The sequence below is a fragment of the Myotis daubentonii genome, chromosome X (genome assembly GCF_963259705.1).
Source record: "Myotis daubentonii chromosome X, mMyoDau2.1, whole genome shotgun sequence".
NCBI classification, from domain to species: domain Eukaryota; kingdom Metazoa; phylum Chordata; class Mammalia; order Chiroptera; family Vespertilionidae; genus Myotis; species Myotis daubentonii.
This window is the reverse complement of record NC_081861.1, coordinates 108,397,172-108,422,896: the sequence shown is the minus strand read 5'-3', so window position 1 is coordinate 108,422,896 and position 25,725 is coordinate 108,397,172. Positions and strand designations below refer to the sequence as shown.

General features: G+C 42.7%; 1 protein-coding gene across 4 annotated transcripts in view; it reads left to right on the top strand.

Annotated features, from left to right (window-relative positions):
* Positions 1-25,725, top strand: part of CHM (CHM Rab escort protein) — a 260,784-nt gene that overhangs the window by 197,432 nt on the left and 37,627 nt on the right. For all 4 annotated transcript variants that reach the window (XM_059680347.1, XM_059680349.1, XM_059680348.1 and 1 more), the window contains 3 exons: positions 5,942-6,046; positions 6,451-6,514; positions 11,993-12,089. In XM_059680347.1, the coding sequence (XP_059536330.1) occupies positions 5,942-6,046; positions 6,451-6,514; positions 11,993-12,089 (266 nt within the window). The remainder of the gene's footprint in view (positions 1-5,941; positions 6,047-6,450; positions 6,515-11,992; positions 12,090-25,725) is intronic.

Here is a 25,725-nt window from a genome sequence, read left to right as displayed (position 1 = left end):
CTCTGAGAATCACTGTTTCATCCAGAAGCCTCAGCATACATAGGAACATTTGTTAGTATATTGCCCTTGCACTGTTGAACTCCCTAAACCTCATGTCCCCATACTTCTATTTTGAGTGGTCCCCAGTTTCTTCTAATACCATAACTTCTGAAACCAATGTCTACCTGTCACTAAAGGTATAACTACCATTGAAGCAGTCCTACTAGAGTTTGGATTCCTACAAAGCAAAGGTACTCCGTAGCTTATGGCCAGGTTTAATTGTGTGGTTTATTTAAAAGGGAGCTTTTTGCAAAGACTTAGACTAGAGTCCATGATTTATATTAACACCCCTCCCTGCGAATGTTAGTCCAATATTTTATGATGAAAAATTTCAAATCTATGCCACAGTTGAAAGAATTTCAGGGTGAACACTTCTATATCCACCACCTAGATTCCACAATTAACATTTTAATATACTTACTTAATCATATATCTACTCAAAAGTTTATCCCTCTGTCCATCATTTCACCTTCTTAAAGCATTTTACAGTAAAGTTCAGATATATGTACGGTTCCCCCTAAACACTTCGGCATGCAGATAATTAACTAGAGTTTAATATTTATTTACAGTTTTTTCTTTTTATGAAAATTTTCATGCAGTGCAGGTGCCCAAATCTAAGTGCTCATTAGCTGACTTTTGACAAATAATATATCTACTAGTGGCCCAGTGCTCAAAATTCATGCATGGAGGGGGGTGTCCCTCAGCCTGGCCTGCACCCTCTCAATCTGGTACCTCTCGAGGAATGTCCGACTGCCGGTTTAGGTCCGATCCCTGGCAGTCCAGGACTGCTGGCTCCTAACTGCTTACGTGCCTGCCTGCCTGATTGCCCCTAACCACTCTGCCTTCCAGCCTGCTCACCCCCAACTGCCCCCCTGCCAGCCTGATCACCCCCAACTGGCCCCCTCTGCCAGCCTGCTCACTCCCAACTGCTCCCCCCCACCAGCCTGATCACCCACAACTGCCCTCCCCTCTTGGCTCCTAATCACCTCTACCTTGGCCCTGCCACCATGGATTTGTCCAGAAGAACATCTGGAAAGTCTCCTAGAAGGTCTCTCAGTCTAATTTGCATATTACCCTTTTATTAGTATAGACTAGAGGCCCGGTGCACAAAAATTTGTGCACTCAGGGGAAAGCGGGGGTCCCTCAGCCCGGCCTGTGCCCTCTCACAGTCTGGGACCCCTCGGGAGATAACGATCTGCTGGCTTAGGCCTGCTCCCGGGTGGCAGAGGGCAGGCCCAATCCCTAGGTGCAGTCCCTGGTCGGGATCAGAGCAGGGCTGATTGGGGAGTTGGGGCGCCACCCCTGTCATGCACAGAGCAGGGCGGATTGGGAGGTTGCGATGCCACCCTCAGTCACGCTCAGGGTAGGGCTGATTGGTGGGTCGGGGCACCGTCCCCTGTCACACTCAAGGCACGGTCGATGGGGAGGATGCAGCGCCACCCCCATCACGCACAGAGCAGGGCCAATCGAGTTGGGGCACTTCCCCCTGTCACTCACAGAGCAGGGCCCATCAGGGGTTGGGGCTCCATACCCTGTCACGCACAGAGCAGGGCCAATCAGGGGTTGGGGCTCCATACCCTGTCACGCACAGAGCTGGGCCCATCAGGGTGTTGGGGAGCACCCCCCTGTCACACACAGAGCAGTGCCCATCAGGAGGGTTGGGGCTCCGTACCGTCACGCACAGAGCAGGGCCCATCAGGGGGTTGGGGAGCTCCCCCCTGTCACACACAGAGCAGGGCCTATCAGGTGGTTGGGGAGCTCCCCCTGTCACGCACAGAGCAGGGCCGACAGGGGGTGGGGGAGCTCCCCCCTGTCACTCACAGAGTAGGGCCGATAGGGGAATTGGGGCACCGCCCCCTGTCACACACAGAGCAGGGTGGATCAGGGGGTTGGGGTGCCGCACCCTGTCACACTCAGGGCAGGGACGATGGGGAGGTTATGGCTCCTACCCCGTCACACACAGAGCAGGGCCCGTGAGGGGTGGTTAGGGCGTCGCCCTCTATCACCCACAGAGCAGGGCCGATCAGGGGGTTGGGGCGCCGCCACTCTCACACTCAGGGCAGGGCCGATGGGGAGGTTATGGCTCTACCCCGTCACACACAGAGCAGGGCCCGTGGGGGGGATGGGGGGGTTTGGGGCACCACACCCTGTCACACACAGAACCGCAGGGCCATCAGGGGGTTGGGTAGCTCCCCCCTATCAGGTACAGAGCAGGGCTGATCAGGGGGTTGGGGCGCCTTCCCCTGTCACGAACAGAGCAGGGCCTATAGGGAGGTTGTGGCCCCACCCCCTTTCACACACAGAGCTGCAGGGCTATCAGGGGGTTTGGGCGCTGCCCCCTGTCACGCTGATCCCGGTGCTGGGAGGCCTCGCGGCTCCGCTGATCCCAGTGCTGGGAGGCCTCGCGGCTCCGCTGATCCCGGTGCTGGGAGGCTTATTACCCTTTTACTATATAGGATAGAGGCCTGGTGCACGTGTGGGTGCCAGTTGGTTTGCCCTGAAGTGTGTCCTGGATCAGGGTGGGGGTCCCCACTGGGGTGTCTGGCCAGCCTGGGTGAGGGGATGATGGCTGTTTGCAGCTGGTCACACACCCTTCAGGGTGGGGGTCCCCACTGGGGTGCCTGGCCAGTCTGGGTGAGTGGCTGAGGGCTGTTTTCAGGCTGGCGGGTGACGGAAGCTCCCAACCACTCCCTTTTTTCTTTTTTTTTTTTTTATTCTGGGCCAGCTTTAGCTCTGAGGCTCCAGCTCTTAGGCCTCCACTGCTGAAAGCAGGTATCTGGTTTGTTTGGGTTCTGTAATCGAAACAATGTATAACTCCAGCTCTGCTTCCCAGCTCGCTGAAAGCAGGTTTCTGGGGTTTTGTTTAGCTTCTATATTTGTTACAATGTTTCAAACTGCAAGCTCAGAGGCCGGCAAGGCAGGCGGCAAACGTTGGTTTCCTCCGTCACTGAAGCCAGCAAGCCTCATGTTAGTTTCAAGCTGCCTGGCTGCCGGCCGCCATCTTGGCTGGCAGTTAATTTGCATATCGCCCTGATCAGCCAATGGGAAGGGTAGTGGTCATACGCTAATTACCATGTTTCTCTTTTATTAGATAGGATAGAAGCCTGGTGCACAGTTGGGAGCCAGCTGGTTTGTCTGAAAGGTGTCCTGGATCAGGGTGGGGGTTCCTTTGGGAGGCAGAGCAGCCTGGGCAAGGGCCTGTGGTGGTTTTTAGGCTGGCCATGTCCCCATTGGGGAGGGGTGGCCATCCTGGGTGAGGGGCTGAGGGCTGTTTTCAGGCTGGCCACACCCCCCAGTGAGAACCCTCACCCCATGGGGGAGTGGCCAGCCTGGGTAAGGGGCTGAGGGCCATTTGCAGGCCCCTCCCTTGGCGGCTGGCCCAGGCAACCCAAGCCTCCCACGCTCATGCCAGCTCTGTGGCGGCTGCCCACAGGCCCCTCTTTCTGTGGCCGACCAGGGCATGCGGGAAGCTTGGCTTCCTCTGTCACCAGGGGCGACCCAAGCCTCCCGCCCACTCCAGCTGGCTCCGTGGTCGCCGCCATCTTTGTCCCGCTGATTTGTGTACTCACTCCTGATTGGCTGGTGGGCATTGCAAAGTGATGGTCAATTTACATATTTCTCTTTTATTCATGTAGATACTAGATGCTCTGTGTACAAAATTCATGCACTGGTAGGGTCCCTTGGCCTGACCAGAAATCAGGGTCTATCAGGTTCCCCACCTCTTCGCCTCCTCCTTCCGTCACTCCCTCAGCACCCCACCACCACTGCTGGTTGCCTGCCATATTCCGCGCCGCTCCTTGTTGATCAGTGCACATCATAGCGAGCAATCAATCTCCGTCTCCCAAACTCCCAAGGGGACAATTTGCATATTAGCCTTTTATTATATAGGATAGTCTAAATCCCTATCAAAAGATAGAAGATTTTAACACCCTCTTATTTTCTGCCCTGATTATTCTCTTTTGACACTATATAATCTCTGAATTTAAGGTAAGGAAAAAGCTTGTCAGAGCTCTCAGGACAGATAGAGATCAATTGTTAATGATGGATCAGCAGATTTCTCTTCGCCATTGCCTAAAGTACCCTGTGTTTTAAATTGTGTATGAATGGCCATAGCCAGTTTGGCTCAGTGGATAGAGTGTCAGCCTGCAGATTGAAGGGTCCCGGGTTCAATTCCAATTAAGGACACATGCCCTGGTTGTGAACTCGATCCCCAGTAGGGGGGTGCAGGAGGCAGCCAATCAATGATTCTCTCTCATCATTGATGTTTCTATCTCTCTCTCCCTCTCCCTTCCTCTCTGAAATCAATAAAAATATATTAAAAAATAAAATGGCTAAAGCCATAATTTTTTTTAAATGTGTATGAATGGTTTAAAACAGTCTGAATGTTTTACTTTTCTACTTTTTAACTAATTATTTTACAAAACACAGTATTGAGGTATAAATACCTCATATCTATTTAGTTAAGTATTTTATAAGGCAAGAGCTCTAGTTCAATAACATGTGAGGAGGGATACATCGGAATATAAGTTGGGAAGAGAAAGGAAGTAGATGTGAGATGGCAAAAATCAAAAATACTAATGTAACATAGCATGTATTAATATGTGGTTAATTGATTAATATATATATTATGTATATCTAACATCATGAGATATCATAGTCTATCCCAACAGTGGCACACCATTTATTCAAGAATACCAGCATATCATAATATGCCTTTAAGAAATACACCTTAATTTCGTCTCAGTATGGGTTTTGGATGTTTGTCGTTTTATAATGCCTTTATACCTGGTAAATATCTCTTGTTTGGCTCCATTTTAGAGTGATACAGCATATTTTAGTTTATACTATATTTAGTTAAAATGTGGTATAGATTTGAAATTATCTGCTTGCATTTTATTAGGATATACGTGTAAGTGTATTTCTAATAAAATAAATTCTGGTCCCAAAAGGAGAAGCTGTGACAAAAGTTAAATTGTGATATTTCTATAATGAAAAGATACAGCAAACATGCAGACATTTGTATATAGTTTCTGAAATATTGCATACTGGCTTTGTCGGTGCTGGTAAGTCCATTTCAAGGATGTTGCCCTTAGTCCATTAGTTTGGATAATGAGCCCTATAAAGTACATTTATAACTTGTGGCACTGCAAGGAGATGGATTCTAATTTTCATCCTTTTATCTAGACACATTGAAAGAAGGTCAATGGAGGGTTCTGTATGATTCATTGTCCCAACACATATCAGATGACAGAGACCTGATAATGTCCATGCATAATTGTTTTCCTTATTTGGAAACAGCACTTGAAAGAAATCTTTCTATGATCATCCTTTGAAGTAAAGTGGAAACAGATATTAAAAGAAGCTCCAGGCCTTTTTTGGGGTGGGGTGTCTAACATATTATCACACATGTGACCAGAGAGCTATTCTTGAACAAAAGAGAAAGCAACATGTAACAGAAAAATAGAAAGTCTTTAGTGGCTTTTACAGGCTGTGAATGATATAGCAAGATATTTAATCAACTTTTATCTTCCCCTTCCCTTAAGTCTGTTAAGAACAAAAAGAGCCTGTTTTCTAAATTAAGGAAAAAGCTTCTATGTTCCTAACCATTAGAAAAACTCATACTGTATACTTGTCCTAACTTTGTCTTACTTATTAATGACATTCAAAATAAATATTTGAGTTTTATCTCATATTTATTTTATAGTTTAAAAGACTCCAGATAGCAATAAAAGTATATATTCTATATATAATGTCTGTGTTTTTGTAAAAAATGTGAAATTATAGGCAATTTTAAAATCTTCTAAGAAATTGGTTTTAGATTCAAAATTGGTAGTTGATTATGTTTATTTGCTCAATTATGTAATCAATGAGGACATTTTTGCTCTGCTTGTCTTCTTTGTAGATGCAAAGCAATCATAGATCAATTTGGTCAGAGAATAATCTCTAAGCATTTCCTTGTGGAGGACAGTTACTTTTCTGAGAACACATGCTCGCACGTGCAATACAGGTAAGGCACCACATCACCCACTGTCCAAGAGAAGGTGAAACAGAAAAGTTTAGCTTTGTGATTACATTGAAACTTCTGTATAACCATTGTTCAAGTAAGATGCAAATATATACCAAACAAAAGATAGTATTGAGTATGTTACCATTGTTCTCTTATAGGGTCTGGTTTGGGGGGAACTTAGCCTAATTTTGACTCCTTTGCATCAGCTGGGGTTTGTCTGCAGGTCACATATCCTTCCTTTCATGAGCCAAGAAAAGATTAAAGCAGAACTTGACTCTGTTTGGGGAGGTGACACTTTTATCGTGACTTAAATCTTTGAAATATGCCTTCTGGTGGTTATATAACTGTAAATGAAACTTATCCATAGAATCTGAATCACTGAATAACTGTTTTGTGCATTATAGGCAAATTTCCAGGGCAGTCCTAATTACAGATAGATCTGTACTACAAGCAGATTCAGATCAACAGGTAATTTTAGTCTTGTACTTTTTAATAACATGTTGCTAATTTAATCTACATGGTAAAATGTATAAATTAATATTGGTGAAATAAAATATAGTAAGTTATATGTGCTAATTTAAGATATTTTAAAATATTTAATGGCAATTATGTAATAATCTTGGTTTCTTAAAGATTTCCTTCTAACAATAAATAATTGTGTATAACAGATTTATGCTAGGAAAATTGGATTAAATCCTAGTGTTCCAACAACTATTTCTTTGGAACTGAAAATACATAGTTATGAGAAGAAAAAGATAATCCCCAGAGAACACATTTTAGAATCTTGGAGGAAAAGACTTCATGATAACTAATGCTATGGTACCGGTGTTAAGCCCACCACTGGGCCTGGTGTGAATGAGTATCAACACACATTTTCATTTCTGGTACTTCCTTATTGCCACTGTTTATTTCAGTACCCTCTTCAGCCTCCTCACCTCCAATTCTTTTGGAATCTCTCTATACCTGTGGTGTACCCTCAGTCTGTTCACCTAAATTCCAGAGGTGTGCTCCCTTCTCCTGACCATATTTTACAGTGACTGATAAAATCAGCTTACTCAGCCCTAACCGGTTTGGCTCAGTGGATAGAGCATCAGCCTGCGGACCTAAAGGTCCCAGGTTCAATCCTGGTCAAGGGCATGTACCTTGGTTGTGGGCACATCCCCAGTAGGAGGTGTGCAGGAGGCAGCTGATCGATGTTTCTCTCTCATCAATGTTTCTAGCTCTCTATCCCTCTCCCTTCCTCTCTGTAGAAAATCAATAAAATATATATATTTTTAAATCAGCTTACTCAGTAAGTATGACTGTCAGACCTATTCTATATATTCACTACTAAAAATAGGTTCCTACAGTTCTTTAAGTTGGAAGCTTTCTGTTATATGAAACAAATATCTTTGTTATTGCATGAACCTCAGTTCTTTCATTTAATCATTTAGCAAATAGTAGGTGCTTTTTACGTGCCAGCCAGTGTGCTGGGTTCTGAGGAAACAGTGCTAACCATGATAGCACCTCTGCCCTCATAGCTTGCCCCTCCGCCACCACTGGTCGCCGCCACCCCTCCCCCCCAATCGCAGTCCCCTCCCTCTGCCTGCTGGCACGCACCTTGGCTGGCCTGGCGCTACCTGCTCACTGGCCCTGCCCCCCGCCAACCAGTCATTCCACCATTTGGTCAATTTGCATATTATGCTTTTATTATATAGGATTAGTGTATATTTCAGCTGATGATTTTGAGCCAGTGGAAAGAGTGGGGTTGAAGATACCCAGGACAAAAGAAGGATTACTGATGCAGCAAGGTCCAGGTAAAAGGCCAGGGAAGATAGGATTCAGAGAACAGGTAAAAGTGTTGCTGTTAGATGGGATGTGAGATAAGAGGGTGAATGCAGGATCATTTGGGAGTTCCCATCTGATGCATTACATTTACTCTTTAAATTACAAAGTGAGGTAATCTCCAGAGAATGGGGGTATGAGAATGGGAATGGATCAAAGCTCAAGGAAATATGTCAGATAATCACTGTGGGGAGTTAGAAAATGATCTATCTCATGGCCAAATGGCTGGGCAGTATTAATGGCCCAGTTGAGTCTGGAGGTCATGGGTTTACAATGGCATTAATCTGCTCCTATCGTTCCAGCTTTCATTCTCTTACCCCCCCCCCCCGCCATTTAACCTGGTCAATGACCTGTTAAGAGACTGGCAATTCCTAGTCCCCTCTGTTTCCTCCCAGATTACTAGCTCCCTCTGCCCTCTTCTTTTTCCATGGTCTAGATCCCATGGTAGATCTGAACTGCCCTTCCATCAACACCTTCAAATCCCATGTAATCATGTTCTTCCACTGCACACACAGAGGAAAATCCCATTAATTGGATAATCTGCATCTGGATCACTGAGGGCTTCTTGAGTAAACCACACAATCAGACAGACTGGCACTGCCACAGTGTCAGGGACAACAGTCTCATTCAGCTGGATCTTAGTACCTATCATCAGTTAGCTCTTCCACTGGCTTGAGACAGCTCTCTCTCCCTTTCCCCTCAGTGGCTAATTCAGGTCCTCACTATTTTACCCACCCTTTTTCCCTTAAACTTCTCAAAACCTCCTCCCCACTTCACAGAAAAGTGAGGCCACCTACTAAACACAATGGCACTTGACATTCTGTTCCACCACCTATAATTTATGTATACCAGGACAGACATTAAGAGGGCTCCTACCCTTGTCCAAGGTTATACTCTTTCACAAGTGCCAATGACACACACACAGCACCCTGCATACCTGCTTTCTCTCCTGTATCTCCAGCCTTTCCCAACTACTGGCATTTTCCTCTCAACCTGTATATATGTAGTAGCATTTTCTATCCCAAAAGTAAATAATAAAATGTTCCCTTGACTATGTCCCCATCTCTAGCTGGTATCCAATCTCCCCTTCTCTTATCAAAATGTTCAAGATATTATCTGTACTTGCTGCCTCTAGCTCCTTACCTCTCATTCACTTCTGGACTAACATGGCTTCTACTCCCATATTTCTGGCTAATTTATCTTGGTAAGTTCTTTAATTGCTTCATAATAGTCAGGGCCACGGGGCATTTTTTGTTTTTTGTCACTAGGTATTTTTTGGTACATTTGATTGGCAATGTTGATGATTTCTTTTCTCTTGAAACTCTATACTCCTTTGGCTTCCATGGCACTGTGCTCTCCTATTTTTCCTCATAACTCTGGCTATTCCCTCTCCACTTCCTTTGTGGGCTCTGTCCTCCTTGTAAATATTTAGGCTCCTGAGAGTTCAGAATATGGAAAATTCTGTGATTGGAGGTCACTGATTATATCTCAATTTTTAAAAAGTATAAATGATAGTTATAGGAAACAAAAGAAGCACTTTAAGCCCTGGCCGGTAACTCAGTGGTTAGAACACCTGCCTGCGAACCAAAGGGTCTTAGGTTTGATTTTTTGGTCAAGAGCATGTATTTGAGTTGCAGGCTCAATCCCTGGCCCAGGTTAGGGTGCATGCCGGAAGCAAAAGATTAGCGTGTGTCTCTTACGTCAATGTTTCTCTCTCTCTCCCTTCTTCCTGCCCTCCTTTCCACTTTCTCTAAAAATCAATAGAAAAAACTATCCTCAGGTGAGGATTAATAAAAAGAATAACAATAGTAAATGAAGTACTTATATGTTTTTATAGTCCTTAAGAGACCTTTCCGGTTATACTCATGTTTTTAGTCATAATCATTTGATAATTATAACATAGCACTAGAGGCCTGTTGCACGAAGAGATTCGTGCAATAGGCCTTCCCTTCCCCTGGCTGCCGGCACCGGTTTTCCTCCAGGACCCAGGACTTCACTATGGACGGAGCCTTCAGTCTTTGTTCCACTGCTTCATGCCTACATATGTAAATTAACCGCCATCTATTAGGTTAATTTGCATACTCTCCTGATTGGCTGGTGAGCGTAGTGGAGGGACAGTCAATTTACATATTTGTCTATTATTAGGTAAGATTATATATTTTAGTGGATCCTCTCTCTTTAATCCTAAAGTACATTTTCTATCATGGACAGCAGCAAAGGGAGTTAGGAGTATGGGGAACATAGTTTTTGAGACACTGTAAGCCCAAAAATGCATGTACAAGTAGTAAGATAGTCATGGTTATTGAAATAATTTCTGTTTTGGGAACTTGTTGTAAGCATTTCCTCTGGGGGCTATCAACCTGATATTACCGTCAAAATCTAAGCATGATAGTCACAGGTAAAAGTCCAAATGGGGCTTTACCTTTTGGCAAGTATTTCCTAAATGAGAGAGTATAGTTTCATCAGAGTAAAGATTAGATTGAGGTTTAATATTGAAACTTTGGTTTTATAGAGAAACATTGACCTAATGGTCATTTAAAATCTTTTAAATATAAAGCCATATAGCATATCAGTAGTGCCTAGGACAGCATACCATATATCAGTAAACATCCTATATAATAAAAGCGTAATATGCAAATAGACCAGACGGCAGAACAACCAGTTGGCAGGGGGCAGGGCCGGCGAGGTGGTGGTTCCAGGCTGGCCAAGGCGTGTGCCAGCGGGCAGAGGGAGGGAACGGCAATGGGGGGGAATGGCAACCAGCAGTGGTGGAGGGGTGATGGGGGGGGCACCACCATCTCCTGATCAGCCAGCCCGGTCACCTCCCTCAGTAGGACATCCCCTGAGGACAGACTGTGAGAGTGCGCAGGCCGGGCTGAGGGACTCTCCCCCTCCAGTGCACAAATTTCCATGCACTGGGCCTATAGTCTATAATAATCCATAATAATAAAAGTGCAATATGCAAATTGACGGAACAATAGAACGACCTTCTGGACCACCATGCTTTGACATGCACTGGCACCAGGCCAGCCAAGGTGGGTGTGATGTGATTGGTCAGGGGGGCCCCGCCATCGCCCCACGATTGCCCTGAAGAGGGAGACCTAGGCCACCCTCTGCGGGGCGATCGATGGGGGGGCTCTGCGATCAATTGCCCTGCAGAGGGAGGCCCAGGCCACTGGCCAGCAACGCTGTGGCAGCTGTGCGGGGCCAGCCAGCGATTGCCCTGCCAAGGGAGGCCCAAGCCATCCAAGTGATCACACCCCATGCCTATCGCCTACAGAGGGAGGCGAACAGTGGCGGGGGAGTGGGGAGCAGCACCACACAGATGGCAAGCAGTGGCAGCAGCGGGGGCAAGGCCAGCTGACGGCAGCCGGGGGAAGGAAAGCCCAGATAGGCCCTGATCACCGGCCAGGCCTAGGGACCCTACCTGAGGGGTCCCGGATTGGGAGAGGGTGCAGGCCGGGCTGAGGGACACCCCCCACCCCGTGCATGAATTTCGTGCACCGGGCCTCTAGTTATTTAATAATAATTTTCCATTTCACTTTTAATTATAAATTTCTGCTTTTATTAATGGAGTCCTTAAATTAATTTGAAGCCATTCATTTTGAAACATTTTGGTATATGTTTGCCTATACTTTGGTGTATATGTTGACATATACTTTGTTTTAATATCTTTGGAATTTGAAACATATAAAAATATTTTAGTATTCCATAACTGCTATTTTTAGTCATTATGAATAATCAAAATGGAAAAAATAGATTTAATATGATCTGATTTCAAACACTGAAGTGCAAATAATTCAGAAGTAATATGTCATAATTGCATCCTTTGAAAATAAGTGAAGGATTTAATAAATATTAATGATATTTGAAATATTCATTATCTATTAATTATATGAATGCACTATAGATGATATAAAATAATGCAGAAATCGGATTTAGGACACATATGTGTGTTACGGATATCAAATTCTTTTCTAAAACCCTTACAAGCTAAATTTTTTCAAACATCAGTGAGTGGTTGAAAAAGACATTCAGTTTTTATGTTAACTATACTCTAATGATAGAACAAATGAAAATGAGATCTAACAGCTGTGTCTGATTTTTATTTCTGCTTTTTAGATTTCCATTTTGACAGTGCCAGCAGAGGAACCAGGAACTTCTGCTGTTCGGGTCATTGAATTATGTTCTTCAACAATGACATGCATGAAAGGCACATGTAAGCATAGTTATTTGTCTTTTGTGTTTGTTTAGAAAGTAAAAGAGGGCAGTTATTGTTAAAGTTGCCAGGGTTGTGTTTATAGAGTGTTTTTTATTCACAGTCTTTGTTCATACAGTGTGTATTCATACAATAAGTCATTTCATACCTACCCCTCGCTTTTAAAATTTTCTGTGGCTAAATCTTCACAGGCACTATTGTTAAGTTTTTCAGTGAAAGAAGTTCTGTGACTTTCCAATTTTTTTTTTTTTGTAATTTTTCTTAAGCTTATTGGAAACATACTTTCAAAAAATTTATTTTCTGCCTAGCTGGTGTGGCTCAGTTGGTTGACATCGTCCCATGCACCAGAAGGTTGCCAGTCAGGGCACATGCCCAGGTTACTGGCTTGATCCCCGTAGCAGGCATGCAGGAGGCAATCAATGGATGTTTCTCTCTCATCGATGTTTCTCTTTCTCACACTCTTCCTCTCTCTTCAATCAATAAAAAACATTTAAAAATTATTTTCTTTGCTGCTAGTTTTCTTGTTTACTTTTCTTAGAATTCTTCTCTTTAATATTTTTATTGATTTCAGAGAGGGAGAGAGAGATAGAAACATCAATAATGAGAGAGATCAGCTGAAGGACTTGTATTCATGCATATAAGCATAACCAATGGACACAAGACACTGGGGGAGGTGGGGGAGGGAATGTGCCGGGGGATAGGGGAGGCCGGGGGAAGGTCAATGGAGAAAAAAAGGAGACATATGTACTACTATTTGTAATACTTTAAATAATAAAATAAAATTTTAAAAAAATAATAATAAGAGAGAATCATTAATCGGCTGCCTCCTGCACTCCCCACTAGGGATCGAGCCCTCAACCCCGGCATATTCCCTGACCTGGAATTGAACCATGGCCTCCTGGTTCATAGGTCGACACTCAACCACTGAGTCACACCAGTGGGACTTTCCTTATAATTCTTAATCCCATTATGGAACTGCTACCATGTATATAAATTCTCAATTTATTTCTGTTTAATGAGACTAAAGTTAGAGACTACTTTATCTGTTCTTTTTTTTTATATGTATCAAAATTTATTTCTCCAGCACTGTCAGATATTATGCCTTCTGTAACATATTTCTTAAAAATGCTTCAATAAATAGAAATTAACAAGTATACCTCAGACATCACTGTGCCTAGACCTAAACTGTGTACTTGTAAAGATTATGAAGAAGCAGAGGTTGACATGCCTGATTTGAAGTGTTCATAATCTTATTGCACACCTCGTGGAACAAGACAGTATTAACTGAGTGAAATGTACATTTCAGGATAAGTAAAGATGAATGTGGACTAGGTCTTGACCTTAGAGGACTCACAATCTAATGGGACAGATAAGACAAACACAAAAATAGCTCTAAAAGGCAGAATATGAAAGTACCACAGGAGAGGTACCAACAAACAGTGGACTCTAGAGATTCATAGGAGGGAAACATAGCAATATCATTAGCTATTATTTAATTCTATAAATTTGTACTAAGTTTTACTCAAACTTATAAGAATTATGAGAAGCAGAAGACTAATCTGGTTTGGGGTAGTCAAGGAAAACTTGACTCTGTTTTTAAGTATAGAGTTACTATTTACTAAAAGATGGCAAAACTGTGGTAAAACATAAGTGGGAGTTTGATGCCAACAGGGAGAGTAAGGAAACTTGTCCAATATTACTGTAATATCAAATTTCCACTTGAAAAGTTGCTCAGAAAAGGGTTTTTTTCCTTTTACAGTGATTTGCAATATATGCAAATCTTTACCGTGACAGTTATTATTTTCCTCTATTATTTTAATTAGTTTTTCATATCCTTTTATCTGTGCTAGTGTCTTAGTTATAAAATAAAACTTCATCCTTGGTTTTCTAAATTACATTTATTTTATACTTGTGATTATTTTTGTAAATATATTTTTATAAATTATTTTCCCATGTGAAATACTTTTGTAGCCCCAGTCTAATAGATATTGATAATTTGGAAAATATTAACAAGAAATGCACAATTAATATAATCCCTCTACCTAGAGATGTAAAACCAAATTATAATAAAACTAGAGGCCCAATGCACAAAATTCATTCAAGGGGCTCGGCCCTCACAGCCGCCATGGCTGCCCTTGGCCCTCGCAGCCCCTGCTTCGTCCGGAAGGTCTTTCAGCTGTCCAGTTTAATTAGCATATTACGCTTTTATTATTACAGATAGTAAAACCAGGAATTTGACTTTGGTATAATGTGTGTATGCCGTTTTATCACATGTGTAAATTCTTGTGATCATGACAATAAGGATCCCTAGTGATATCCTTTTTTAGCCATAGCCATCTTCTTACCTACCCAGACCCACTACCTAACCCCAGGTAAATACTAATATGTTTACTATCAATAATTTTTTACTTTCAGAGTGTAATATGAAAAGAATTATACAGTACAGTAAAACCTGGATATAATGGACTAATTTGGACAAGGGGGTGGCCATTAAAGCCAAAAGTCCATTATATAATTAAGTAGATTTTCTGAATGCATGTTAAAAATTTAACAAATTAGTTTCCCTGTTTTTACTTGTATAGACACATTTGGGTAATTAAAATGAAGTATGTATGAAAAGTTTAATTTCATAGAAAAGTTATCTATATGTATTACTGTGATTTTAAATTTATACTGAATAGGTAATAGTAAATGCATGCATTCACCAGTTACCACAAGTTAATAAATGCACACAGCTGGGATGTTGCTTAGCACACCTGGAACATCAGCTGGCACATGTTAAAACTACTGCAGAAAGTCACGCCAAACAACAACAGAACCAGTTACCACCAGATGCGGTATAATCATATGCTAATCATTCGCTGAACACTGTTTATGAGCGATGACTCTTGGCTTTAAATATGTACTAGGTGTACCAGTTAATAATGCGGATTTTATAATCAAAGAAAACACGATAATTTCAAGAGAAACATCAGAAACGCTTCATTCAAAGTAATGTCCATCGCTAGCTACACATTTCCTCCATCTTTAGGTAATTTGTGGATACTCTCCCAATAGAACTTTTCTTGTTTTGAGGCAAACCATTCAGAGACCCAATTTTCCACTTCTTTGTACGTTTTGAAGTGCTGCTCAGAAAGTGTATGTGCCATCGATCAGAACAAGTGGTAATCTGAAGGAGCAAGGTCTGGTGAATACAGCGGGTGGGTTAATACTTCCCAGGCAAGATCTTTGAATATGTCTTTAACTGGTTTTGAAGTGTGTGATGGTGCATCATCATGAAGCAAAATTACTTTGCTGTGTCTTCCGGCCCATTCTGGTCATTTCACGATCAAAGCGTGGTTCAAATTGATTATTTGTTGTCGGTAGCGATCAGTATTAATGGTTTCACCTGGATTTAGAAGCTCATAATATACCACACCTTCCTGATCCCACCAAACGCAGAGCATTGTCTTCTTTCCGAAGCAGTTTGGCCTTGCAGTCGATGTTGATGGTTGACCTGGATCAAGCCATGATTTTGTGCATTTGGGATTCTCAAAATAAATCCACTTCATCATTAGTCACAATTCGATGCAAAAAAGACTTTCTTTCCTGTTGTTGAAGCAACATTTTACTGATGACTTTTCAGTTTTCCGTTTGTCTTTCATTAGGTTGATGTGGCACCCATTTTCCTTCCTTTAAAATCTATCCCATTGCTTGTAAATGATCGGAAATTGTTTGCTGAGCAACGTTTAATCTTTCTGCAAGTTATTTTTGAGTTTGACATGCATCTTCATCCAATAATGCTTGTAATTCTTGGTCTTCAATTTTTTTCAGTTGACCTGGACTTTCTTTGTCTTTCACATTGAAATCATCACTTTTAAAGTATTTAAACCAGCCTTCACAAGTATCTGGAGATGGAGCATGTTCACCATAAGCTTCCTGAAGTATATGATAACTTTCAGCAGCACTTTTCTTCAAAATAAAGTAATGAATTAAAACTTTCAGCAAATGCTCTTTTTTTGCACAAAATTCGACCTTTTTAAACGTAAAAAATATCTATGATGTTAACACCATCAGCAAATTTGATATACGAAGTTTTGAAACTTGATGTCAATACAACAAAAAGGCATATATATCAAATCACATATATATCAACATATGTGTAACTCCATCTATTGAAAAAAAATCCGCATTAACTGGTATACCTAGTAGACTATAGTTGTAGAAGTGTAGTATTTACTTATTTTTAATTAAGTTTTTATTGTTGAAAGTATTATATATGCACCCTTCCTCCCTCTTGACCCTTTCTAGCCTGCCCATCCCTTGTCCCAGGCCTTCACCACCCTATTTCGCTTAGCATAATACTCTCTAGTTCCATCTATGCTGTTGCAAATAGTAAAAGTTCCTTCTTTTTTATAGCAGCATAGTATTCCATTCAGTAGATATACCACAGTTTTCTAATCCACTCATCTGCTGATGGGCATTTACCATAGGCTGTTTCCAGATCTTAGCTATGGTGAATTGTGCTGCTATGAACATAAGGGTGCATATATCCTTTCTGATTGGTGTTTCTGGTTTCTTGGGATATATTCCTAGAAGTGGGATCACTGGGTCAAATGAAAGTTCCATTTTCAGATTTTTGAGGAAACTCCATACTGTTCTCCACAGTGGCTGCACCAGTCTGCAATCCCACCAGCAGTGCAGGAGGGTTCCTTTTTCTCCACATCCTCGCCAGCACTTGTCATTAGTTGATTTCTTGATGATAGCCATTCTGACAGATGTGAGGTGGTACCTCATTGTTGTTTTGATTTGCATCTCTCAGATGATTATTGACTTTGAGCATGTTTTCATATGTCTCCTGGTCTTCTGTATGTCCTCTTTCGAAAATTATCTATTTAGGTCCTTTGCCCATTTTTTTGATTGGGTTGTTTATCTTCCTTTTGTTAAATTGTATGAGTTCCCTATAAATTTTGGAGATTAAACCCTTATTGGAGATACCATTGGCAAATATGCTCTGCCATGCAGTGGGCTTTCTTGTTGTTTTGTTGATGGTTTCTTAGGATGTGCAGCTTTTTATTTTGATGTAGTCCCATTTGTTTATTTTCTCCTCAGATTCCATTGCCCTAGGACAGGGGTGGGCAAACTTTTTGACTCGAGGGCCACAATGGGTTCTTAAACTGGATTGGAGGGCCGGAACAAAAGCATGGATGGAGTGTTTGTGTGAACTAATATAAATTCAAAGTAAACATCATTACATAAAAGGGTACGGTCTTTTTTTTCAATAGTTTTATTCATTTCAAATGGGCCGGATTGCCGGGAGCCGGTTCATGCTTGCTGTTTTAAGGGACCTGGCATATATGGCATACTGTTCTTAATATGTTTGCTCACCTTCTTGGCACTATGTGGTCTCTGAGAAAGGTTGTTTCCCCAGGTAGGGATTTTCCCCTGAAGTTAGGGAGGGAATAAAACCTCTCAACTAAGTGCCAGGCGGGTAATTAATTACTTTAACTATGAACAATCATGCTTAAGCTACATAATCTTTACTCCCTGGAATGGAGATAAGAAACGCCCTAACCTTTGGAATAGAGATTGATAGGATTGAATCAACTGGTATAAATACAGATGTAACAAGACAGCAAGAGACAGAATTCAGAACACAGAACTTAGAACACAGAACTAAGAAGAGAGAACCTACAGACAGAACCTACACAGAACCTACAGACAGAAGAACTTCGCTGGAGAGAACATGGCAAAAGTTCCTGGACTGAATCTGACTACAGAAATTGGCAAGAGAACCTGACTAGAACCTGGTGACTGAACCTGGCTGGAGAACCTGCAGAACCTGGCTGGAGATCCTAACCAGAACTTGGCTGGAGATCCTGGCTAGAGATCCTGGCCAGGCTGCTGATCAACTGAACATTGTCTCCGTGTCCTTCCTTCTTCGCCGACTCCGTCCAGACCTTTGGGGACCCCTGGACCTGCTGGGGTTGGACCCCGGCATCTGGCGCCCGAACAGGGACCCCTAGGTAAGCGCCCCGCACTCGGGACGGATAGGACTCCACCATAGGAAAAGGGTGGATAGTCTTCGCCGACTCCGTCCACACCTTTGGGAACCCCTGGAACAGGATTCCCATAGGTAAGCCCCCCCCATTGAGAACCCCCACATTCGGGACGGATAGGACTCCACCAGGGTGCTGCAAACCCCCCTACAGAGGATAAGTAGGGTAAGAAGGTGGATAGTACAGAACTTAGATTGACAAGATGTGCCATACTGAGTCCAAAGAAAGAAGACTCTGTATTGATCCTTAGATTGAGAAGATGTGCCATACTGAGTCCAAAGAAAGAAGACTCTGTATTGATCTTTAGATTAAGAAGATGTGCCATACTGAGTCTAAAGAAAAAAGACTCTGTATTGATCTTTTAACACATATGCTTGCTAGCAGAGGAATTAAGGTTACTCCCAGTCAGACAGAACGTTTTATATAAGAAGTATGTCCGTGCTTTTCTGAGGAAGGAAAGGTAAATGTAATGGCATGGGAGAAGGTAGGCCCAAGGAGCCTTATCCTTAACCCCACTGCAGCCTTTCCACCCCGGGAAAGTGCAGGATTGGCAAGCTCTCCCTGGGGTGATAGATCAGGACTCAGGTAATAGCGGAAAGCGCCAATCCTACTCTTAAAATGGACACAAGAGAGCATTTCAGGTTTTTCTTTTTAATGCCTGCTTTTAAAAAATAAAAAAGGGGGAATTTGCCGGGAGCCGGTCCATGCTTGCTGTTTTAAGGGACCTGGCATATATGGCATACTGTTCTTAATATATTTGCTCACCTTCTTGGCACTATGTGGTCTCTGAGAAAGGTTGTTTCCCCAGGTAGGGATTTTCCCCTGAAGTTAGGGAGGGAATAAAACCTCTCAACTAAGTGCCAGGCGGGTAATTAATTACTTTAACTATGAACAATCATGCTTAAGCTACATAATCTTTACTCCCTGGAATGGAGATAAGAAACGCCCTAACCTTTGGAATAGAGATTGATAGGATTGAATCAACTGGTATAAATACAGATGTAACAAGACAGCAAGAGACAGAATTCAGAACACAGAACTTAGAACACAGAACTAAGAAGAGAGAACCTACAGACAGAACCTACACAGAACCTACAGACAGAAGAACTTCGCTGGAGAGAACATGGCAAAAGTTCCTGGACTGAATCTGACTACAGAAATTGGCAAGAGAACCTGACTAGAACCTGGTGACTGAACCTGGCTGGAGAACCTGCAGAACCTGGCTGGAGATCCTAACCAGAACTTGGCTGGAGATCCTGGCTAGAGATCCTGGCCAGGCTGCTGATCAACTGAACATTGTCTCCGTGTCCTTCCTTCTTCGCCGACTCCGTCCAGACCTTTGGGGACCCCTGGACCTGCTGGGGTTGGACCCCGGCATCTGGCGCCCGAACAGGGACCCCTAGGTAAGCGCCCCGCACTCGGGACGGATAGGACTCCACCATAGGAAAAGGGTGGATAGTCTTCGCCGACTCCGTCCACACCTTTGGGAACCCCTGGAACAGGATTCCCATAGGTAAGCCCCCCCCATTGAGAACCCCCACATTCGGGACGGATAGGACTCCACCAGGGTGCTGCAAACCCCCCTACAGAGGATAAGTAGGGTAAGAAGGTGGATAGTACAGAACTTAGATTGACAAGATGTGCCATACTGAGTCCAAAGAAAGAAGACTCTGTATTGATCCTTAGATTGAGAAGATGTGCCATACTGAGTCCAAAGAAAGAAGACTCTGTATTGATCTTTAGATTAAGAAGATGTGCCATACTGAGTCTAAAGAAAAAAGACTCTGTATTGATCTTTTAACACATATGCTTGCTAGCAGAGGAATTAAGGTTACTCCCAGTCAGACAGAACGTTTTATATAAGAAGTATGTCCGTGCTTTTCTGAGGAAGGAAAGGTAAATGTAATGGCATGGGAGAAGGTAGGCCCAAGGAGCCTTATCCTTAACCCCACTGCAGCCTTTCCACCCCGGGAAAGTGCAGGATTGGCAAGCTCTCCCTGGGGTGATAGATCAGGACTCAGGTAATAGCGGAAAGCGCCAATCCTACTCTTAAAATGGACACAAGAGAGCATTTCAGGTTTTTCTTTTTAATGCCTGCTTTTAAAAAATAAAAAAGGGGGAATTTGCCGGGAGCCGGTCCATGCTTGCTGTTTTAAGGGACCTGGCATATATGGCATACTGTTCTTAATATATTTGCTCACCTTCTTGGCACTATGTGGTCTCTGAGAAAGGTTGTTTCCCCAGGTAGGGATTTTCCCCTGAAGTTAGGGAGGGAATAAAACCTCTCAACTAAGTGCCAGGCGGGTAATTAATTACTTTAACTATGAACAATCATGCTTAAGCTACATAATCTTTACTCCCTGGAATGGAGATAAGAAACGCCCTAACCTTTGGAATAGAGATTGATAGGATTGAATCAACTGGTATAAATACAGATGTAACAAGACAGCAAGAGACAGAATTCAGAACACAGAACTTAGAACACAGAACTAAGAAGAGAGAACCTACAGACAGAACCTACAGACAGAAGAACTTTGCTGGAGAGAACATGGCAAAAGTTCCTGGACTGAACCTGACTACAGAAATTGGCAAGAGAACCTGACTAGAACCTGGTGACTGAACCTGGCTGGAGAACCTGCAGAACCTGGCTGGAGATCCTAACCAGAACTTGGCTGGAGATCCTGGCTAGAGATCCTGGCCAGGCTGCTGATCAACTGAACATTGTCTCCGTGTCCTTCCTTCTTCGCCGACTCCGTCCAGACCTTTGGGGACCCCTGGACCTGCTGGGGTTGGACCCCGGCACCGGATCCGGCCCGCGGGCCATAGTTTGCCCACGGCTGCCCTAGGAGTTGTGTTGGTAAAGATATTGCTATGACATATGTCTGCCATTTTGCTGCCTAAGGCTTCTTCTAAGATTTTTATGGCCCTAACCGGTTTGGCTTAGTGGATAGAGCGTCGGCCTGCGAACTGAAGGGTCCTGGGTTCGATTCCACTCAAGGGCGTGTACCTTGGTTGCGGGCACATCCCCAGTAGGGAGTGCGCAGGAGGCAGTTGATCGATGTTTCTAACTCTCTATCCCTCTCCCTTCCTCTCTGTAAAAAATCAATAAAATATATTTTAAAAAAAAGATTTTTATGGTATCTCATCTTACGTTTAAGTCCTTTATCCATTTTGAGTTTATTTTTGTGTATGGTGTAAGTTGCTGGTCTATTTTCATTTTTTTTGCATGTATCTAACCAACTTACCCAACACCATTTATTGAAGAAACTGTGTTGGCTTCATTGTATGCTCTTGTCTCCTTTGTCAAATATTAACTGAGCACAATGGCTTGGGTTGATTTCTCGGTTCTCTGTTTTGTTCCACTGGTCTATGTGTCTGTTCTTGTGCCAGTACCAGGAATTTTAATGACAGTGGCTTTGTAGTATAGCTTAATATCTGGGATTGTGATCCCTCCAACTTTGTTCTTCTTTCTCAAAATTGCTGCGGCTATTGAGGGTCTTTTTTTATTCCAGATGAATTTTTGAAGAATTTGCTCTAGGTCTTTGAAGTATGCCATTGGTATTTTAATGAGGAGTGCATTGAATCTATAGATTGCTTTGGGTAGTATGGACATTTTAATGATGTTGATTCTACTGATCCATGAACACGGTATATTCTTCCATTTGTTTATGTATTCCTCTGTCTCTTTTTTCAGCGTCCTGTAATTTTCCGAGTACAGGTCCTTCTCCTCCTTGGTTAACTTTATTCCTAGGTATCTTAATTTTTTCGTTGCAATGGTAAGTGGGATTTTTTTTCTTAGTTTCTCTTTCTGTGAGTTCATTATTGGTATACAAAAAAATGCCATGGATATCTACGTGTTAATTTTGTATCCTGCTACATGCCAAATTCATTTATTAATTATAGTAGTTTTTTTATGTAGTTTAGGGTTTTCTATGTGCAATATCATGTCATCTGCAAATAGTGACAATTTTATTTTTTCTTTTCCAATTTGGATGCCTTTTATTTCTTCTTCTTGTCTGATCACTATGGCTAGCACTTCCAGCACTATGTTGAACAAGGGTGGTGAAAGTGAGCATCCCTGCCTCTTTCCTGTTCTTAGAGGAAATGAGTTTTAGTTTTTGCCCATTGCGTTGATGTTGGCTGTAGGTTTGTCATATAAGGCTTTTATTATGTTGAAGTATTTATGATCCCTCAATTCCCACTTTGCTGAGAGTTTTTAATCAGTAAAAGGTGTTGGATTTTGTCAAATGCCCTTTCTGCATCAATTGATATGATTATGTGATTTTTGTCTCTCAATTTGTTTATGTGATGTATCACATTTATTGATTTGTGAATATTGTACCAGCCTTGCATTCCTGGAATAAATCCCACTTGGTCATGGGTGTATTATCTTTCTAATGTAATGCTGCATCCAATTCACTAGAATTTTGCTGACGATTTAACATCTATGTTCATCAGGGATATTGGCCTGTAGTTCTCTTTCTTTGTGGTGTCTTTATCTGGTTTTAGAATTAGGGTAATGCTGACTTCATAGAAAGAGCTTGTAAGTGTGTCTTCCTCTTGAATTTTTTGGAATGGTCTGAGAAGGATAAGTTTTAGTTCTTCTTTGAATGTTTGGTAAAACTCCCCTGTGAAGCCATCTGGCCCCAGGCTTTTGTATGCTGGAAGTTTTTTGATGACTTACTCAATTTCTTCCTTAGTTGTTGGCCTGTTTAGATTTTTTTATTCTTCTTGATTGAGTTTTGGAAGGTCGTATTTTTCTAGGAATATGTCCATTTCCTCTAGGTTGTTTAGTATTGGAATGGAGTTGTTCATAGTATTTTTTTACAATCATTTGTATTTCTGTGGGGTCTGTTGTTATTTCGCCTCTTTCATTTCTGATTTTGTTTATTTGGGTCCTCTCTCTTTGCTTCTTGGTGAGCCTGGCTACAGGTTCGTCAATCCTGTTCGTCCTTTCAAGGAACCAGCTCTTGTTTTCATTGATTTTTTATGTTTGTTTGTTGCTGTGTGTGTGTGTGTGTGTGTGTGTGTGTGTGTGTGTGTTGTTTTTTGGTTTTGGGGTGTTTTTTTTGTTTTTTTTTTGGTCTCTATGTAATTTATTTCTGCTCTGATCTTTATTATCTCCTTCCTTCTTCTCACTCTGGGCTTTTCTAATTGCTCTATTTATAATTCTTTAAGTTTTAGAGTTAGATAATTTCATACCATTTTCTCTTTCTTTTTTTAGATAGGCCTCCAGAGCTATGAACTTCCCTCTCAGAACTGCTTTCATAGTGTCCCATAGGTTTTGGATTGTTGTGTTTTCAGTGTCATTTGTTTCCAGGATGTTTTGAATTTCTTCTTTGATTTCTTTGGTAACCCAGTCATTGTTTAATAGTATGCTATTAAGCCTCCAAGTGTTTGAATTTTTTTTATTGTTTTTATTGTAAGTGGTTTCTAATATTATGTTATTGTGGTCTGAAAAGATGCTGGGTATGATTTCAATCTTTTTGAATTTGGAGAGACTTTGCCTGTTCCCCAATATATGATCTATCTTTGAAAATGTCCCATGTGCACTTGAGAAGAATGTATGTTCTGTAGCTTTGGGATGAAATGTTCTGAAGATGTCAATTAGGTCCATGTGATCTACTGAGTCATTTAGGATTGCTGTTTCTTTGCTGATTTTTTACCTAGAGGATTTATCCAGTAATTTCAGTTGGGTATTAAAGTCCCCTACTATGATTGTATTGCTGTTGATCTCTCCCTTGATTTCTTCCAGTTTTTTTATGTATTTGGGAGCTCCTGCATTGGGTGCACATATGTTTATCAGGGTTATATCCTCTTGTTGTATCGATCCCTTTAGTATTATGAAGTGTCCTTCCTTATCTCTTGTTGTGACCTTCACTTTGAGGTCTATTTTGTCAGATATAAGTTTTGCTACCCCAGCTTTTTTTTCATTTCCATTTGCCTGAAAGATATTTTTCAATCCCTTCACTTTCAGTCTGTGTGAGTCTCTTTTTCTGAGGTGGCTCTCTTATAGACAGCATACATATGGGCCATATTTTCTTCTCCTTTCAGCCACTCAGTGTCTTTTGATTGGACCATTTAGTCCATTCATGTTTAAAGTTATTATTGATTAGAGGCCCGGTGCACAAAAATTTGTGCACTTGGGGGGGGGGACCTCAGCCCGGCCTCTGCCCTCTCGCAATCTGGGACCCCTCAGGGGATGACCACCTGCTGGCTTAGGCCCGCTCCCTGGGGGATTGGGCATAAGATGTCAATCAGACATCCCTCTGGCAGCCCGGCAGCTCTCGGGGGATGTCCACTTGCCAGCGGGGAGCAGGCCTAAACTGCAGTCGAACATCCTTAGCACTGCTGAGGAGGCAGGAGAGGCTCCCACCACCACCGCTGTACTGGCAGCCATCAGCCTGGCTTGTGGCTGAGCAGAGCTCCTCCCATGTGAGAGTGCCCTGACCACCAGAGGGCAGCTCCTGCATTGAGCGTCTGTACCCTGGTGGTCAGTGTGTGTCATAGTGACCAGTCATTCCCAGTCCTTCTGCTGTTCGGGTCAGTTTGCAGATTACCCTTTTACTATATAGGATAGAGGCCTGGTGCACGGGTGGGGGCCGGCTGGTTTGCCCTGAAGGGTGTCCCGGATCAGGGCGGTGGTCCTGCTTGGGTGCCTGGCCAGCCTGGATGAGGGGATGATGGCTGTTTGCAGCTGGTCACAGCCCCTTCAGGGTGGGGGGCCCCATTGGGGTGCCTGGCCAGTCTGGGTGAGGGGCTGAGGGCCGTTTTCAGACTGGCGGATGACTGAAGCTCCCAACTTCTCCTTTTTTTCTTTTTTTTTTCATTCTGGGATTTATTTACCTTCTACGGCTGTCACTGGAACTGAGAGCCGGCTTTAGCTCTGAGGCTCAGCTCCAGCTCTGAGACCTTGGCTGCTGAAAGCAGGTATCTGGGTTTGTTTGGCTTCTATAATTGAAACACTGTTGCAACTCCAGCTCTGAGGCTCAGCTGGCTGAAAACAGGTTTCTGGGGTTTGTTTCGCTTCTATAATTGCAACATTGTTTCTTAGAGTGCAGCTCAGAGGCCGGCAGCGGCAGACAGGGAACCTTGGCTTCCTTCATCACTGGAGCAGGCAAGCCTCCTGTTCGCTTCAGCTGCCTGGCTGCCGGCCGCCATCTTGGTTGGCAGTTAATTTGCATATCGCCCTGATTAGCCAATGGGAAGTGTGTCGGAGGTATGGTTAATTACCATGTTTGTCTATTATTAGCTAGGATAGGTATTTGTTGATAGCTATTTTTATTTTTTGTGCCTGTGTTCCTTCTTCCTCCTTTTGTTTTTCTTCTTTTTATAACAGTCCCTTTAGCATTTCTTGCATTGCTGGCTTGGTATTGATTAATTCCCTTAGCTTTTTGTTGTCTGTGAAGCTCCTGATTTCCCCTTCAATTTTGAATGATAACCTTGCTGTGTAGAGCAACAGTTGCCAACCGGTGGTCCACTGGTGGTCCATGATGTCCAAAAGGTTGGCGACTGCTGGGATAGAGTATTCTTGAATTCAGTCCCTTCCTTTGCATTACTTTGTATACTTCATTCTATTCCCTTCTGGCCTGAAGTGT